At 47.5% G+C, this 17502-nt stretch overlaps 1 protein-coding gene across 6 annotated transcripts in view; it reads left to right on the top strand.

Moving 5' to 3' along the window:
• Positions 1–14482, top strand: part of SHROOM1 (shroom family member 1) — a 39403-nt gene extending 24921 nt beyond the window's left edge. For 5 of the 6 annotated variants that reach the window (XM_074916306.1, XM_074916305.1, XM_074916307.1 and 2 more), the window contains exons 2-7: positions 1132–3999; positions 5180–5250; positions 8646–9227; positions 9595–9745; positions 10979–11251; positions 12944–14482. In XM_074916306.1, the coding sequence (XP_074772407.1) occupies positions 1237–3999; positions 5180–5250; positions 8646–9227; positions 9595–9745; positions 10979–11251; positions 12944–13198 (4095 nt within the window). In that variant the 5' untranslated portion in view covers positions 1132–1236 and the 3' untranslated portion in view covers positions 13199–14482. The other variant, XM_074916311.1, reaches the window with a different exon arrangement.
• Positions 14483–17502: the final 3020 nt, after the last annotated feature.

Below are 17502 nucleotides of genomic sequence, written 5' to 3'. Positions count from 1 at the left end.
AGAGATCTCCTTTGTTCAACTGAACCTGCACGCATCATGTGTAACAATCGGGGAGTCCGTGTGCTGCTGATAAACACGGGCCGTTTTCTAGACTCTGCAAAAACTGTGTATTTGTTGGACGTGAACTCTAAGCTGGTGCTTTTTCTAGTACATTTGGTATGTTTGCAGGAGAGCTCTTAGCATCAGCCATGAAAATATTTGTCTGTCTTTTAAAATCTATAATTTACTGACAGCAGAATCTCTCATCGAGATACTCTGTCGATCTCTCATCAAGCCACTTTCTGTGAGCCTCTGGGAAAGGCTCCCCAAGATGTGTATTTTTGAGGACAGATGGAAATGGCATGGAAGCTCACTTAAACGACAAACCATTTTCATCACATTCATGAAATAAAGTATGGTTTGGTCCTGGTTTCTCTGAGAAACAATCGAGGCCTTTAAGGAGGGGGGAGAAGGCTGATAAGGCTGATTATAATTGTGATTTCTTATTTGATAGTTCTGCTTGTTCGCTGCAGTTATCCGTGGACACTGGCATGTCCAACTAATTGTCCTTGTGCTCGTATTTCCATGTGAGATTGAAAGGAAACGTGGAGGCACGAGTGGGGCTTGGGGGACACTTTGTGTAGTGTCATTGCAGCCACACAGTTGCCAACCCTCCTGCTGGTCGGATCCAGCCAAATGAGAGCGAGCGGTTGGGAGTGTTCTTGGAAGCGCAGCTCTGAGTCACGGGGAAGCCTCAACCAGGCAGGTGCACGCTGCGCTGAACCTCCGGGATTAGGCAGCATCAGAGCTGGGATTTTCAACCCCTCAGATTTATTTCTAGGCAGATTCAGAAACTAGTTTTGATTCTGTTCTTTGATGTTTTGCAATCATAATGGGAGGGCATCTAATGGTATGTATAGGCTTTGGATTTAATGAAGATTTAGAGAACTCTTGTTATTAAAGATAGTGGCTCTCTTTGTGATAGAGGAAATTATAAGATCCTGATAATTACTAAAGCCAAAAATTTACTTCTAGCTACTCTAAATACTATTTTTAAATTCTCATCTTGAGCGTGTGTGTGATGCTCGCTGCCTGATCTTCCCAGGTGTGATCAGAGTCCTCCCACTGAGTCTTTCACATGTTTCTTTTTAGGATCCTCTAGACCTTACTGGAATGCAACTACAGAGAAAAATGTGCTTTTCTAACAACTCGGTTGTGGACATGTAATCAGACTTTGATCTCTGGAAATGCTACAACATGGCTTCATCTGGGAATGAGATAGAAAGATGGACTCACAGGCAAGGTGGCAGAATTGGAGAGCTGGAAGAGCCCATGAGTTCTCTGGAAAATGGTAATTGTCTTTCGCCAATGAAGTCCATCAGCAGTGTAGAGCATCTCTTGCACCTCCCCGGAAGAGCAGACTCTGCTTACAGCTCTTTCTCAGGGGGATCAAACGTTCCAGAGTATCCCACCCCATCATGCTATGGCGAAAACTGCTGTCTGCCTCCAGAGCAGGTACCGTACATGGACTCAGAATACGTAAGAGGTATTTACAATGTCAGCGCAGCAAACTCTGACCCCAGGGGCCTGCATCCCTACAGGGCACCAGACCTGAGCATCCCTAGTAACTCTGAGAGCACCGGCCTGGCTGAGCGCTGTGGAAGCACCCCTACCCCAGGGACTTCAGGTCAGGGGCCGCCGCCTGCGGCCGCGCCTCCACCTTCTCCTCCCACGCGACTCGATAGCTATAAAGTCACCAGACACCTTGAAAACTCGAGAGGGAGACGCAGTGAGGGTGGCATGCAGCCAGCTCCCGGCCTGCAGGACAGTCAGCTGGCGGATGGGGATGCACCGAGGAGTCAGCATGGGGATGAAGTTACAGAGCAAGATAGAGTGGCTGCTAGGGGGAAGACTCTGGAAAACAAGGGCTGTTCTTCTGATTCTACAAACGAGGTATCGGTATCAAAAATTCAGGGGTTAAAGATGGAGGAAAATGGAGAGTGCAGCCCATCCCAACAACCTGTGAAGAGAAACAATCCGCATATTTTCAGCAGACCCTCTTCATTCATTTTTCAAGAATATTTAAAGACTGACTCTGTGGGCAATGTCCCTAAAATACTTTCTGCTTATAATTCAGTTCATGCTTATAAAATTCCCGAAGAGATGAACTCCAGGTCCTCCCCCCCAGTGCATACCAGCCCTGACACAGTTAATGATACACAAGAAGACAAACAGTATTCCTGCAGCGTTCCTAAGCCAACTGTCAGGGGAGTGGGGCCAGAAGCCCGCCAGCAGAAAGGATCCGTGCCCTGTGCTCAGGGCCCGCTCCCTGCCGAGTCGCGTTCAGACGCGGATCAAGATGTGTTTGAGGAGAGTTGTGACTTAAAGTACATGGAGGGTGCTCTTCTGATTAAAAATGCTTCCAGGAGGGTGAACAGCTGTACAGATGAAAATCAACACGATGACTCTGACGGGAAAATTGGGAGTGATGTTAGGGAAGCGCTCCTGGATCCACAAGCCAAAGCGCGGAGATCGCCGCTGTCCTGCAGCTCCGGCGCTGTGGGAGCGGAGCCCCCTCACCGTGAGGAGCCTGAGCAGGGAGATGAGCAGTGCCGTGAGAATACGAGCCAAATGTCTTTTTTCAGACCAAAGGAGGATTCTGCATCTCAGTTTTTACGTGAAGTCAGGAAAGAAAAACAGGCTAATAAGAGCAGTCCTGAGCTTAGCATGCATCTAGAACAAGAGGAACCGCCTGTTCGTTATCAGAAATATCAACCTGAATTTCAAAAGCAGCTTTTAAGAGAGCTTCAGGGTGATCTGGCTGGTGAACAAATAACCAGGCAGACGACTCCCATGCTTTATTATCTTTCTGGGGGGAAAACCACCAACATCCTGCACCACCACAAGCTCACCCAGTGTCAGGAGGACTCAAGGAACTCCCCAAAGGAATTTCCAGTGAGCAGCTACTCTGCCTCAGCGCGGTGTGCAGAGATACAGAGGGAGAACAATCCGGTTGGAAGAGCCCCCCACCACCGTCAGTGCAGTGCCGATGATCTCCCGCTCGAGGCGGAAGATCTCATCCTCGGGAGTCCAGCTTCATCCATGGATGAGAGTTTCAAGAACGACTATAGAGAGAAGCTTAAAGTGGCTCAGAAAAAGGTTCTGAGAGAAACCTCCTTTAAAAGAAAAGACTTGCAGATGAGTTTACCTGTTAGACTGAGACAGAAAGCCTCTAAAAGGCCATCAATTGAACACCTTAGGTCTTTCTCTTTATCCAGTGCCAGTGAGAATGCCATGCCTGTTCCTTGCTTCCCTTCTCATCTAGAATCCTTGGAAAGTTTCAGCAGAGATGAAGAAATTACAAGGCCACAAACAGGTCGAATAGGGGGAAGGAAAAGGGTAACAAAGGAGCAAAAGAAACTGTGTTATTCTGAACCTGAGAAACTCGATCAGCTAGCAGATAAGGAAGTGTCATGGAGCCAAGTCAGGGATGAAATCACTGAGCAAGATGTAGTGGCAGCCAGGAGAAGGACTCTGGAAAACAGAGGGAGGGCACTTTCCAGTTCAAGTATCTCCAGGACGGAGCTGAAGCAAATCCAGCAAACTGCACTTATCGAATACATGGAGCGAAAGATTAATCAAAGACCAGGTAGCTCCCAGCACCTCCCGCTGCATAAGCCACCCCTGCAGAAGAGGCTGTCCCATCCCAAATGGCCTCCTGGCAAGATTTCCAATCCAAACAGGAAGCTGCAAAACAATGAGGTTTTCTGCCAAGTTTTCTCTAAAGAAAAATCGCCAGATGTTTTTCCTCCGTTAGCTTTTGTTTCCCCGCTGAGCGTGAGCAGCAGGTGTGATCCCAACTCTGCTGGTACCACGGCCTCGGAACACCACCCGTCTGCCAGCGAAGCGGCCGGGACCTGCACTGGCAAGTGTGTGTCAGCTGAAAGTCCCCTGCAGGCAGGTGATCCTGCATCTGGGAGAGCTCCAGAGAGATCAAAATCCACGACTCCTTCCACACAGGTGAGAGAGATTCAGATAGGAATGATTGCTTGAGTCCGACTTACAACCGTCTACCTGTTTTAGAGGGCTGTGGGGCAACACACAGGAAACTGCTGAACATCACAAATGAGGAATTAAGGCTTCATTTTTTTTAATCACATAATAGGGAGATGATAGAAGGGGGGGAAAAAAGCCACATTTGCTTAATCTGTAGGAAGCGCTGTGTAGCTGTGTGAAAGCAAAATGCGTGCCTTGCTTTGTAGCGTGCAGGAGAAATAATTTGGGGGAATTCTGAGAGGAGCGCTACCAGTTTTAACATGTTACGTATTTATGGTTAAGCATGACAATTCATTATCCTCCAAAGTGTTTTGTACTCCAAAGTGTTTGAAACAAGGCGTTCTTTAACGCGCAAAGTTGTAAGAGAATTGCGTAAGCATGGAAACTTCCTAGCAGCTGACTGAAATGCTGAGTCTGGGCAGAGTCACTTGTTACCTCCCAGGAGGGCAGAGGTGAAGGCAGGAGGAAGGGGAAGGGCCCTGTCTGCGCCCAGGGACAGGCGGTGCGAGGGCTGTGGGCTCCGCTCCAGGGCTGGACCACGCCAGGCACGCAGGGTCCCTTCCAGCACTACAGAGGGGTGTGGGGGGGGGGGTCTGGCGCTCAGAAATCCCATTTGCAGAGAAAATAATGCTGTGTTTCAGCAGTCGCTGTTGTAACTCCAGCAACTTCATCAGAGCACTGTCCCAGAAAAGATTTTACAGAGAGATTTTTATAAATGACCAGCCTTTTTGGCTCCTGAATTTGAAGGGTATATCGCGGCAGCTACCATCCTAAAATCTTTTCTGGGACAGTTGTCAATATAGAAGATAAAAGGGTCAGAAAACAATCTAATACACCACTAAAATTACCCAACTGAAGAGGCTGGCAACAATTCAGAAAGTAGGCAGCATTTGTGGAAGTTTGAGAGTCGAAATACATATTTTATTGCTAGCTGATCTTTTGGACTCCTAGGGAAAGGACGGGGATGCTGGCTGGGAGGAGCGCAGCAGCCATTCGATTAATAAAAGGAAATAAACACACTCAAAACTAAAAACCTCAGGGGATGTGCGGTTGGCCTCTGTTTCTGGGGGTAACAACCGGGAGTGGGATGGGGGGTGCGCGGTGCGGGGACGCCGCGGGTCCCAGCGTGCGGTTCTCGTTGCAGGGCGCGGCCGGACGGGCGGGCGGCGCAGCGGCCCCGTCGCGGCGCTGCGGGACCTGGCGGGGCACCCCCAGGTAAGGCTCAGCCCCACCGGGGTGAATCTGCCCTCGGGCCTCGGGATCCTCCCTTGTCCGGTACGGGAATATCGATCCGCTCAGCTGTTGGTTTCATTTTGGGACAGTTGTTAAAGTCGTTTCCAGTGTGTGGAGCAAAAGGGGAAGATGCGGAGGGTACCTGAGCCGCCGCCCCTGCGGCCCCGGCATCCCTGAGATCGCAGCTCCCCCCTCTGAGCTCCGGCGAGAACGACATCCGATACGGCCACCCTTGAAGAAAAAAAAAGTGTGCTCAGCGTGGTGTAATAAGGGGATTTTGGTATAGTTTTGTTGTTTTTTTTTTTAAAAAAAAAAAAGAAATATTGCGCCGCTTACACATAGCTAACCAGAAAGTGCATGTTAACTCTCGGTATTTGTTTTGCTTGTTTGAGCAGCGTTGGGGAGAAAAAAAATCTTGAACTTTGCGTTAACAAGGCACTGATGCTTGTGTAGGAATAGAATTTCTACTGTTTCAGTCATTCACAAAGATCCCAAGGGTCTCTGGAGGCTTGTTTATCTTGGGGAAAAAACCCTGTATCTTTAGTAAGATTTTGAAGTTTTTCTTAAATTTCCTAGTCTAGCTGAGAGGCTTAGCAGGTCACTATGGCTGTAACTGGAAGTTCTGGATAGAACGGTAACATCGGAAACATATTTGGTCGCAGCTCTAGAATAGGTACTAAGTTATGAAAAGATGAGAAATCCATAACTGGTTTCATTAGTAATGAATTTAGATTATCATCTCTGGGAAATAGCTGCAAGTACAGGTTTCATTCAGTTACAGCTCTCTCTCATTTTTCCCTCTTTGTTTTCCTCCACAAGAAAGTGCTGTGGAGCTGCAGTAGGAAATCCAGACTAGGCCGGGCATGTTTGCAGGATTAATTACTCAAATAAAAGTTCCAACCAGGACCAGCAGGAAGAGCAAGCTGTGATTGTTACCCACACCAAGAGTGTCTGTGGGTGACTGAAAAAAACCCTTGAGGACGTTCTTACGCATATTTTGCATCCATTCAATTGCACGATACAATTTTGAGGTAGTTTCCACCGATATTACCCATTTTCCGTGACAGCTGCTGCAGGTGGTTGGTTTGAGCCTACAGGCTGGTCCTACCCCCTGTCACGGCTGTGAGGCCTGAAAATGAGTAAGAATGAGGCCTGGCAGTGTTTGCAGTGAATTCCTGAGGTGTCTCTGTATCTCTTTGTGGTCTGTCGCTCCATGAGCACTTGTCGGTCCCTGCTCACAGTATTGCATCATCATCACGGTAACGTGGCGATGCCGTGGCATTTGGCAGGGGGTATTTTTAGTACCTTTTCACTGGAAAAGCTTTTCCAGCATTAAGGGCATCACTAAATCACCAGAACCAGGCAGTTCAAACCAAGGTCAAATGAGGGGTTTATTTTTAATTGCAGTGAAAAGGTGTCTGTAATAGATATCTCTAAGTGTTACTATATAGTACAAACTATGATTAAATTTTCCTTTGCCAAGCTGACTCCTTTTTTTTTTTTTTTTTTATGAAAAGCTAAAATGAGTGCGTTAAAGCTGCAGAGTAGAGCTGGAGGAAGGAAAACTATGGGAGAACTAGTCAGGCTTCCAGTGCAGAGCCACAGCACAGCTCAGTCTGGCCCCATGGAAAGCTTTGGAACTTGCCAGTGCCTGCTCGAGCCAGGAAAGGGCTCCGGAGCAAAGCAGCCACGCTCCCCCCAGCCCCACAGCTGTGGCAGGAATCCTGCGTGGACAAGCAGCAGCTGGAGGTAGTGTGGCGCTTGTGGGTCCAGGGATTCGGAAGCTTTCCTGGCACAGCAGCCTGCTGGTATTTTCTTAAATCTGGAATCTACTCTGCGGGGGGACCACAGGCTCTGCTGTGAGGTGTCCCTTCTCTCCCTCACTCTACGCTGGTCCTTCAGGAAAAGGAAATGTCTGTCTTTGTTATCTGCACCTGCAGAAGACACCCACCACCCACAGAGACAGGGTTAATTACTGCCTTGGGGGGAGGGAAGGACCGGTTCTCTCCCAGCTGCGTTGGTTTTGTATGTGACCCTAGAGAAGGAGCTAAAAGGTGAACAAAACCTGCCCTGAACTCTCTAGGTCTGTTGTGAGGGAGAATAATTTGCTTTGTGCCTACAACTTCGAAGCGTATAGGCCAGGTTAACATAGTTCAGTGGGGGCTTATAAACCTTCCTTCCATCTGATCCCTCCAGCTTTCCTCTCCCCCCTCCCCTCATAATCCTGTTAGGTTATGAAAAACTTTGCTAGAGGAAAAAATAGGTTTGTTCGTTCGGTCATGATAAATCCTGTAGTATTTCTGTATCCAGATGTACTGACTGTTTTCACAAGCAGTTACACAGATGCATTCACGAACATCAGTGATTGCAGAAGATGGTCTGTGCATACTCCAGTCATCTTGTGTTCAACAGTGCCCCTGTCTTCTTGAAAATTCTGATCCAAAATGTATTTTTAAATTACATATATTTACTTATTCTGTCATCATGACTATAATTATAAAAGACAGTAGCTTTTCCCATGAAAGTTTCTTCTGAAGCGTTGCATCAGAAAACTCAAAGCACTGGGGTCAGATGTGCAACGGCCAACTCAAAAGTAGAAGTTTTTTCTCAAAATGGTTAATTGAACGGATTTAATAAAACTTTTACTTAAGCCTAATGGCCATTTCAAAGCAGAAGCCTCAGAGGAACGATGTTTCCCCTGTGTTGGTGTTCAGTTTGCCTCGCAAGAAGGAAGCACTAGATGCCTTCTCTAGGAAGGACCGAGAGGTGACGCACAGGAGATGGCGACAGCGTAAACCAGGTCTCGCTCCTGGACTGAAACGTTCTCACTAGAGAAATAGTGTGCAAGGAAGGAGATGGGGAAGATTTGCCCTCTGGCAATGCAGGTGCTGTCACGAGAGGGCTGGTGCGGATCGTCCTCCTCGGTTACTGCCAGGCAGGTCCCAGATGTGGCCTGAGAAAGGTCGTGGCCAGCCCAGGTCCCCACGAGCGTCTCGTCCCCTTGGCCACGTGCTCACCAACCCGCTGGGATGGCTGCCTGCTCCTCAGCCCTCTGGCACACACCAGCAGTGTGACATTTTAGGGTGCTTTTTACTGCAGGTTTATTTCAGAAAACACATATGTTGGTCATAAATAGAAAATGAGCAGTTTAATGAGGATTCAAACAACGTGGACTGGTGCAGGTAGACATTTTGCTTACTCCCTTTTTCCCCCCAAGCAAAATTAATGGATATGATGGAAGCTGAATTTTAAAAACTTTAATAAAAAGAGGAAGCTGGAAAGATCTGACAGTTACCTCTAGCTTCTTAAACAGTCTGCAAAAATATCTATAGGAGAGGAAGTGTTTCAAATAAAAGGAAGTGTCATCTTTCTTACAGTTTCCGTGATCCTGAGAAAGGTGGATGCGAGAATCACGAATATAAAGACAGTGACATAACTGGAGGTGCATGTTGTCAGGATACCAAGGAGCTGACTCCTGAAGCCTCTATTCCTGTCCCAAGAAGCAGAAGCAAGGAGGATGCTGAGGTGCAGGAGGAATGTGGAACTAAATCTCTGAATGACAATGCTTTAACAAAGTGTCCGGAGCAGCAGCTTGCAGCCTCTCCTGAGGAGGTAACACACTGCCACACAGCGTCAGCTCAGCCTCGCCACGGAGCCAAAAATACAGCCAAAGGTTTAGTTCCAAAGGAAACATCCGTGCACAACAGCCAAGAGGATATTCTCCCCGAAAGAGAGAGAGATCCACCCAAAAGGAGACTCCAGTCTCCTGAAGACCAGCGATACGAAGCACTTGCTATGGAGATCGTTGCCAAAGACAATTCTCTGGTTGATATTCTCATGCCTCACCCTCTTAGAAAAACTGCTTTAGACCTCATGGAGGGGCTGTTTCCCGTTAACATTTCCATGCTGGATAAATCTCACAGGAAAAAGGGAGACGCACAGCGTGTGCAGGGGAACGAGTAAGTAAACAAAACCTATTATTTGGTATTTTCAGCTATTTTAGTGTATGGCATGTATATACTAGTAGTAAGATGACTTGAGCATATTGTTTTATTTTTGTTTCATTAGCAAAATATTTCATATCAAGAAATATCTGATGCTGTGGGTATACAATGGAAGAAATGTGGTTCAGTGATATCTTATTAAAAGGGACCATGACAAACTAGGCTGCAAATCTTTTGCTCTATATCTTTTTAAAAAATCAGAAAAATTACTGCTGTGAGAAGAGAGGGGAGTGATTCTGTAGTCAAGATGGCTAAAACCATGAACGCAGTGTTTGAGAACGAACCTGTGTTTGCCACGGGTCTTTCCCTTCTGTTCCAATAGCAGGAAAAATAGTAGAGATGGACCAGAAGAGTGTCCTGAATCTGAACACGATGCCAAGCAAAGGAGCGAAGATCCTACCTCAAAGGGAAACCGAGTCCTGAACAGGATCAGACACAGCACAAACGACCTAGATGACCTCACGTCTAAGAAGGTATGTAATGACCATCAGAGGAACTGCTGTTTCTTCACCACGACAAAGAAGTTGTTATTAATGTTACGTATATTTTTATTCATGACTTTTATCGCAATCATAACGTTTCACAAATAACTTTGAACCCATTTTTTGCCAGTAGGTGAAGTCCTGGCAGATTGGCATGTTGATCACAAAGGGTGGTATTTAAATGCTGCCTGGTTTGATTCAGATCTCCCCTCCCACATTCTTCTCCTCAGCAGGTCACGGGGGATGGGTTGTACCTGGAACAAGCACGCAGGGGCGGTTACACATTCCCTTGCAAGGCCAGCTCCTGTGCGGCAGCTGGCTCACACTTTAACACTCAAATCTGGTCAGAAAATCTGTAAAATTCATTCCCACTGGCGACCTAAATGAGAAATAATTTTTACTCTGAGAGAACCGGCAGCAGTTTCTGCACGCTGCAGTGCCCTGTTAATTTCCATACGTGCAGGGCATCGAGGCAGCTTGGACGTAGCTGGACTGGGATCGAGTAGGGCAGCTTAGAAGGGCAAAATATGTAGCTTTGAAGATTTAGCTGGTTTTTTCCCCCTTGTAGACACCTGGCCGTGCTCCACCTCAGGTAATGACAACCTGCCTTCCTGAAACTCCTTCTGCCATGCACATGGTGATGTTTTGCAGTACCCACTGTCTCACTGCTGCTCCTGTTCACGGTGGCATTGACCGATTTCCAAAAAAACCCAGTAGGGTTTTTCTCCAGCTCCAGTTTCGGGGCCTTTTTTTCCAAATCAACATTTCTGTATCAAACAGCCTCCTCCACTCATTTTGCTACCCGGGCACTGTGGCTTGTTTAAATCACCCCTGGAACTGACTTTTTCTGGGTATTTTATCAATAAAATCCCAGAAAGTTCTTGTAAAGCTTGGTAATAGGGTTGTGACTTCATGCCCATGTCTTACAGCATGACCGTGTATAATCATGTTGTAGTCTTTATTCCCTTCTGACTGATTTTGAAGCTCTCTGAGCTAGGGATTATATCACCAGTTAAGGTGATTACTAGTAATTTGCTTTTCAGAGTTTAAGTACAGCCTAGAAAATCTTTCTCTTTTTTTCTTTCTTTCCTAGAGTTTAAAATTATTTTTTAAAGTCCAAAATTTGGCAAAGACAATGTGAGGAAAACTCACTTTCTAGAAACAATATGGATTCTTTTTGGCAATAACAGCTTTCTATAATTTTTTTTTTTTTCCCCTTTACAGCTGGAACTCATCTCCAGCCTCCGGGCAAAGCTGCAGAGCCTGTGGGAGGAAAGGGAGCTGGTGCTCTCCGAGGCCAGGGAGTGCGCCGAGCGAGGCGAAGAGCTGGAGGCCACGGTGAGGGACGTCTGCAAGCCCAATGAGTTTGAGCGCTACATGATGTTCATCGGGGACCTGGAGAAGGTGGTGAGCCTGCTGCTGTGCTTGTCCAGCCGCCTGGCCCGCGTCCAGAACGCCATGAGGAGGATCGATGGCAATACAGACGCCGAGGAGAAGGTGAGCGACGAGCACGCGGGGTATTTAATTTGTTTTCCTCACGTCTTTCCAGGTGGGGCTGTGCTCCCATCATTTGTCTGACAGCTCTAGACAGCAGCTGTGAATTGTACACGAATCCCAACGAGCTGTTGCCCAGGCAGTACCAGAGTAAACCTCGGGTGCAGACACATGCTCAGCGCTGGAGAAAGTGCAGCTGGGTGCTGGGGTGGCGGCAGCAGCAAAGCCCTGAGAGGGTCTGGGACCCCCAGGCTGCTCCCTGAGAAGTAGCTCCAAACCTGGGCTTCAGAGGGCTTTTTGTTGGGGGTTTTTTCCACTGGTAATTTCAGTGAGGTAATTGCTGCCTTTGAAATTGTGTTTCACTTAATGAGCTTGTCTTAACTATAGCGAGCAGGAAGATGTGGTCGTAACTTGAGATAAAATTCCCTGTAGTTTAACTCAACGAGCCAGTTTTGCTGGAAAACTAGGAATTGTCTCGTGTCACCAGGAAAGCTTTTCAAGTCTGAAAAGTCCTTTTTTTTTTTTTTGCTAGAGGAGACAAGCCAAATTTATCACAGGAATGATGCTTTCCTCCTGTGCTTCCTGCTTGTAGACATGGTTTTGTCAATCCAATACCTGCTGTTACCTCTTCTCTGGAAATTAGAAAAGCACAGCATTGGAGGATCTGGGATTTCCTGGAGCTGAGGGGCTGCCAACCTGTAGCTCTAGAGGTTTATTGCTGCTCACACATGGAAGGGCACCAAGAGAGCTGAGCCCTGTCCCGCACCGTGATACCGAGAATCAGGATCCACCCCCTCCAAAATGTCGGTGCTGTTAACATGAATAATTTTGAGCAGTATTTCACACTGGCTTTGGCTCTGTGGTTGGCGGGGAGGGCTGATGGTTTTGAAGTGTTACGTTTATACTCTGCATAGTAAATACATTAAAATAATTTATTCAAGAATTTGAGTAACACGCTCTCAGGAAAGAGTTGCTTACGTGCCAGCACTTCTCCAGCCACCTCCCAGTCACTGCAAGTCCCCAGTGTGAGCAAAACCAGCTGCCGTGATCCTTGACTCCATTTTTGGGGTGTCGACGGTGACTGTTGTGCTCTGGTGTATTTGTGGACGCTGTCCTAAAATTGGACATTTTCCAGCAGTGCTTTCCCTGTGAAAATCGTTACAGCTGAGAATTAGCTAAAATGTGAAAGATATTAAAATCCTCTAGAGCAGGCAAACCTTGATTCTTGTGGGTTCGTTAAAAAGAAACCCCTGATGAACAGTTTTGCTGTCTGCAGCAAAGTGACTTCATTGCAAACTTACTTTAATAGAAGTCACGCTTCCTTTTGAATATGACATTGGCACTCTGGCCACATACAACTCCAAAATACAAAGATACGTGCCTTAAAGAGCTTCTAATTGAATGAAGACGGATACAGGATACTTTAAAATTACCAGAATGTTAAGTATATTGATTTTTATTTTTTTTTCCTGAGGGCAGCATGGAAGAAGTGAGCCTTGATGGGGTTTACTGGGTGTCTTTACCTTACAAGCCACAAGAATGAGTAATTCAATCGAGAAAAATCTCATGTGGAACACAAAGCCCACAAGAGGAAGTAATTAAACTAAATCGACTGTGGCTTCCAAATGAAGATCTAGTGTCTGCCAGGGATGATGAGTTTTCATAGTGTGCTGCTTTGTTTTTTCATTCTATTAGCAATCGCTGAACGAACGGCACAAGCTCTTGTCTAGACAGCGGGAAGATGCAAAAGACCTGAAAGAGAATCTAGATCGTAGGGAGAGAGTGGTCTCTGGTATCCTTGCCAAATACCTGAGCGATCAGCGGCTCCAGGACTACCGACGCTTTGTTCAAGTCAAGACCTCCTTGCTGATCGAACAGAAGGACCTCGAAGAGCAGATTAAATTTTTCGAAGAACAATTAGAAAATCTTGAGAAAAGCATCCCCCTCTAGTCCCCGCCAACAGACTGTCCCTTTTCACACCTCCTGATTTGTGATGTTTCCCCGGAAATCCAGAGGCGCTCGCTGGGCTCGGTTCGGCGAGTCCTCGCCACCCTGGTAGTGCCACAGTATTGACAAGTGCTCAGATGCTCTGGGGATGCTCTAGGCACAGGCTAGACGTGCCCCCCCCTCCCTTGGACGGGCCAACTGACAGCAGTGCACAGTTTGCAGCAGACTGCGTGTGGAAACGACTGATAGGATGTGTTACTCCTATTAACTTGGCGTGTATTTCCCCTCCTTGTTGTCTGTCCATCTGTTTCCAGATTGACATAATCTCAATAAAAGAACGATACAAATATTTTCCTCTTGTGGGTGGGTTGAATGTTTGAAACGAAAAATGATGTGGGTGTTCAAGTTTGAATTGGAGATTGCACAAAGCCCTAAGAAACGTTACGGACCCTTTCAGTGAAGCTCCTTGTTTCTACTGTTTATATGTGTGATGCAGAAAAAATACACTGTCGTGGAAGAAAATCTTGCCTTCCTTTCTTGGCAGTTGCCATCCATGAGTCCTTCCTGGCTCCGTGTAATCCCGGGAGGCGGTTCAGTAGGTCTTGGGAGGTCAGAAAACAGGGTGATCCCCCCTGACTTCAAAAAGAGACGATCAGTGACAAAGCCAGCTTAAATGAATTTATCGTCTTGGGAATGATAAATTGAATTTGCTCCTGCACAGTCATTTGCAAAGTTCTCGCTGTGCTTTCAAAGTGTTTATTTTTCAAGCAGCGCCCTCAGGGGTTTGTTTTTAGGTGGTTTTCAATTGTCATTGTGCACAAGAAGTGCAGAACGAGGCGGGAGAGCTCCGCTGCAGCGCGAGGTAGTTGGGATGAGGAGGGGGGGAATTATTCAGTTTCAGTGAGGCTTTATATAAATCCCTTGGCAAAAATCTTTTAAACTAATGTGTATCGAGTCAAACCGGTGATGTTGCTGTGTTTAAAATTTGAGTGGTTTGTTTAAGTATTCAGTAAGAGGAATATTCCGTCTGAGCAACATACCTAGACCGTGAATAAGGCAGCTACTAATCGAACTCGGGTTTCTTCCAGAGGCAAAATAATTGTTCATTGTTCCATGGTGTTGGGCTTCACCAATAAATGTTTTACTAGTGGTGTGTGTCCTGACTACAGTATCCCCACCCCTGAGACAAACTGTCCTGGTTTTGAGGCATCTTCTCCTTTGGGATCGTGTGAGCTCTCACCAACACACAACCACCCCGGATGGGGAACCGACACGGGATTAAACTGATGCTTTGGGTTCGTTTTACCCCAGATCACATTCTCGATCTGACTTTACCCACCGGGCAACATGAATGAGCTGCGTCTGATCAGGTTACGGTACGTGTCCCGCGCGAGCCGTGTTTAAGGGTAACTTGCCAACGCTCCTGCCTGCTCAAAGAGGGCACTGGCGAGGGCGCAGGGTGCTGCGCTTGCCCGGGGCAAACCCAGTTACCCGACAGCGCAGTAAAGCACAAAGAGCTCGCCAGGCTCCGAGCTTGTCAGCTGCTCTGTATTTGTCTTCAGCATAACCGAGGGTATCATCAGGTGCTGTCCAGACTCCAACAAAGCGGCATTGTTGTGCTCAGAGTTTGCGTGTTCGTGCAGAGTACCCGTATCCATAGCCCTGCTCACCTTTCAAGAGGAACAGCGCGGTGCCCCGAGTAAGGCAGCGAAGGCTTCGTGTCAGAAGCCAGTTTTCTGGTGTGTACCAAGTAGCAGTAAATATATTTGCAATAAAGTGTGCAAGAGGATGTTCTATAGCAGTGAGTAGTTTTGTGAATATTAACATTTTGTTCCAGTGATCTGAATAAAATAGATTGTGCTTAATGCTGAAAACGCTGTTTGACTGGGCACCGGTAACTGCAGGAGTGCAGTGACCACGGTGCCGCGTGTTCTGTGGTTATTGTGGTAGATCCTGTGAGTAGATCTGCTCAGTGTTCTCCAAAGGCCATAAATACAGGCTTTTTGTATGCAAATCTGCAGGCTGCCTTTTGAAAATGGTCTTTAAAATAACAGAAGTGATGTTAACAGAACCAGTGGAGAATTTAAAAAACATGAGCTCTGTTAAATGAGCTGTTGGCATTATTTGAGAAGCCTGATTGAAGGTGCACTTAATTGTCATTATTCCTAGTTGAGGAAAATCCACCTGGTTGGAAATAAATGTTTGATAATTGAAGCTAATGTTTGCCTTTAAGGGAAAGAATGGGTCTGCACAGTTTAGTTTCTCTTGCCTTTTTGGCCTTGCGTCACGGGGAGGATGACTGCTGCTCCTACCACCCTGGCCTTCACAGGTGTGCTTCAAAGAGCAACAATTAGAAATGACTTTTGCTCTGTTTTCTAAAGAAGTCACGTATCTGTGCTCCTTCTTACTTTGTTAGAACTCTGAATTTCAGGCAGAGGGTAACACGGATACAGCGATGACATCGAAACCTTTTTGCTGACAAGGAGAAACCCCCCTTCCGAAGCACCAGCAGGTCTGGGTCGTCAGGTGGGTCTTGGTTTTGGTATTCATCATTTGGTATCAGTTTATTGCCAGGGGCCAAGCCCGAGGTAATGGTGGTAGTTCACACCGGACCTCCATCGTGTGCAGCATTCCTGACACGCTGATGTACTAAGACGGGGGGTTTTAAAATCACAATCTGATGTGCAAATGCAAATGATGATTTAATCTGGTGCCGGAGGAACGGCGAGGAGAGCCCTGGGTACCTCTGAGGCTGGTGAAAGACTCTGGTTGCTCAAAATCTCAGCTGTTACCTGCAGAAGAGCCCCTCGTGTCTCCTCCTCACAGCGTGGGGTGGCACTGATGGTGGGTGCTGCCCAGGAACTCCCTCCAGAGAGGCCGATGAGATTTATTTCCTACCTGCTGGGAGACAGGGCCGCATCAGGCAGGCGGTGCCCACATCCTCCGGGTGAGCTTCTTGTCTTCCCGTTAGTTTACATTATTCACTTAAAAATCTTTCTCCGAAGTAGAGCTGCAAACAGGTCGTTTGTGGGGCCTGCAGGACTCTGTCCCGGGGCGAGACCTTGAGTCATCCTGCAGCGCAGCCGGTCCGTGTGCGGTAAGCAGCCCTCTCCGCTCCGGTCTTTACAAATACAGACTGAGGAAAAGAAATGGTTTAAGTTCCTGCTTTGGGATCCTATTTGGGGAAAAAAAGAGGGGTTGCCTTTTTCCTGAAGGTTGAGTATTTAAAGCACTAATTCCATCCCTGTACCAATAACCATTGCTTACGTGGCGGCTTCTTCCCAACTTTGCGTTGTGCAGTTTAGCTGACATTCCCTTAATTTTATTCTGGGGAATAACATGAGAAAATTTCCTATTCCAGCCTAAGCTGCCCAAATTGCTCTAGAAACAGATTTCCCACGGTCTTCCCCGCTCTCCCTTCTCCAGCCCTGGTGCCTCCTTCCACAGGTCCTTCTTTTTACAACACTGATCCCACACTGCTCCAGAGAGGGTTTTTTTTCTGACCCTATACAGGCAGAAGACAAATTTAACACCTGAGCTTAAATAGCAGTAACTGGTGGTCATCTTTGGGAGACAGATCTTGCAAATGTAGGGATTAAGGAAACGAAACCCTGTGCAGAACTTGTACATTGTTACTTCTAATACGACTACTCGTGAGCCGTCCATTTTAACCTCTCCAGCAAGGATACCCAGCGCGTGTTAGACCAGGGAAGCCTGAATGCTCAGCTCTTCTCCCCAGGCGCTGCCCGGAGCCCTGGAAAGCTGTTGGCTTCCAGGGGATTCAGGGCCTTGGCAATTCCCCAGCGCTGAGACCTGCCGAGCTGCTGCTTCTCCCGCAAACAAAGTCAGGTGTGTGCGTTGGGGGAATGTGAGGAATGCAGGAGCTCCCTGGTACCTGACCCTCTGGGGAGAGCAGCGGGCAGCGAGACGCTTGGGAGTCTCCTGTGGCAGCCTGCGAGCCTCGGGCTTCCTGAACCCCCCGGGAGAAGGTAACGGGACCCCGCCGCCGTGAGAGCGCTGCTGCCGGCGGCCTGCCGCGAGCCGTCGGCGTGGGTTAGTCACAGCTGCAGCCAGGCGAGCGCCAAATAATAGTGCTGAGGAGAAGGAAGGAGGTGGAACAGGCAAAACGCAAGGGCTGCGAGCCCCGGTGCGGGCTGCGGGGAGCCTGGTGGGATTCCAGGAACGGGCTCTATCTCATTTGGCCGTCCACGCACAAGCAGCGTGGGGGAAGAAGCTGCAGTAGCTTATGTTCTGCTAAGCAAAGGCAGGCGGGCTTGGTTTCAGGATCAAAAGCCTTTAATCACCCA

The sequence above is a fragment of the Athene noctua genome, chromosome 12 (assembly GCF_965140245.1).
Source record: "Athene noctua chromosome 12, bAthNoc1.hap1.1, whole genome shotgun sequence".
Classification (NCBI taxonomy): Eukaryota; Metazoa; Chordata; class Aves; order Strigiformes; family Strigidae; genus Athene; species Athene noctua.
The sequence above is the reverse complement of the archived record's forward strand: the minus strand, read 5'-3'. Positions and strand labels throughout refer to the sequence as shown.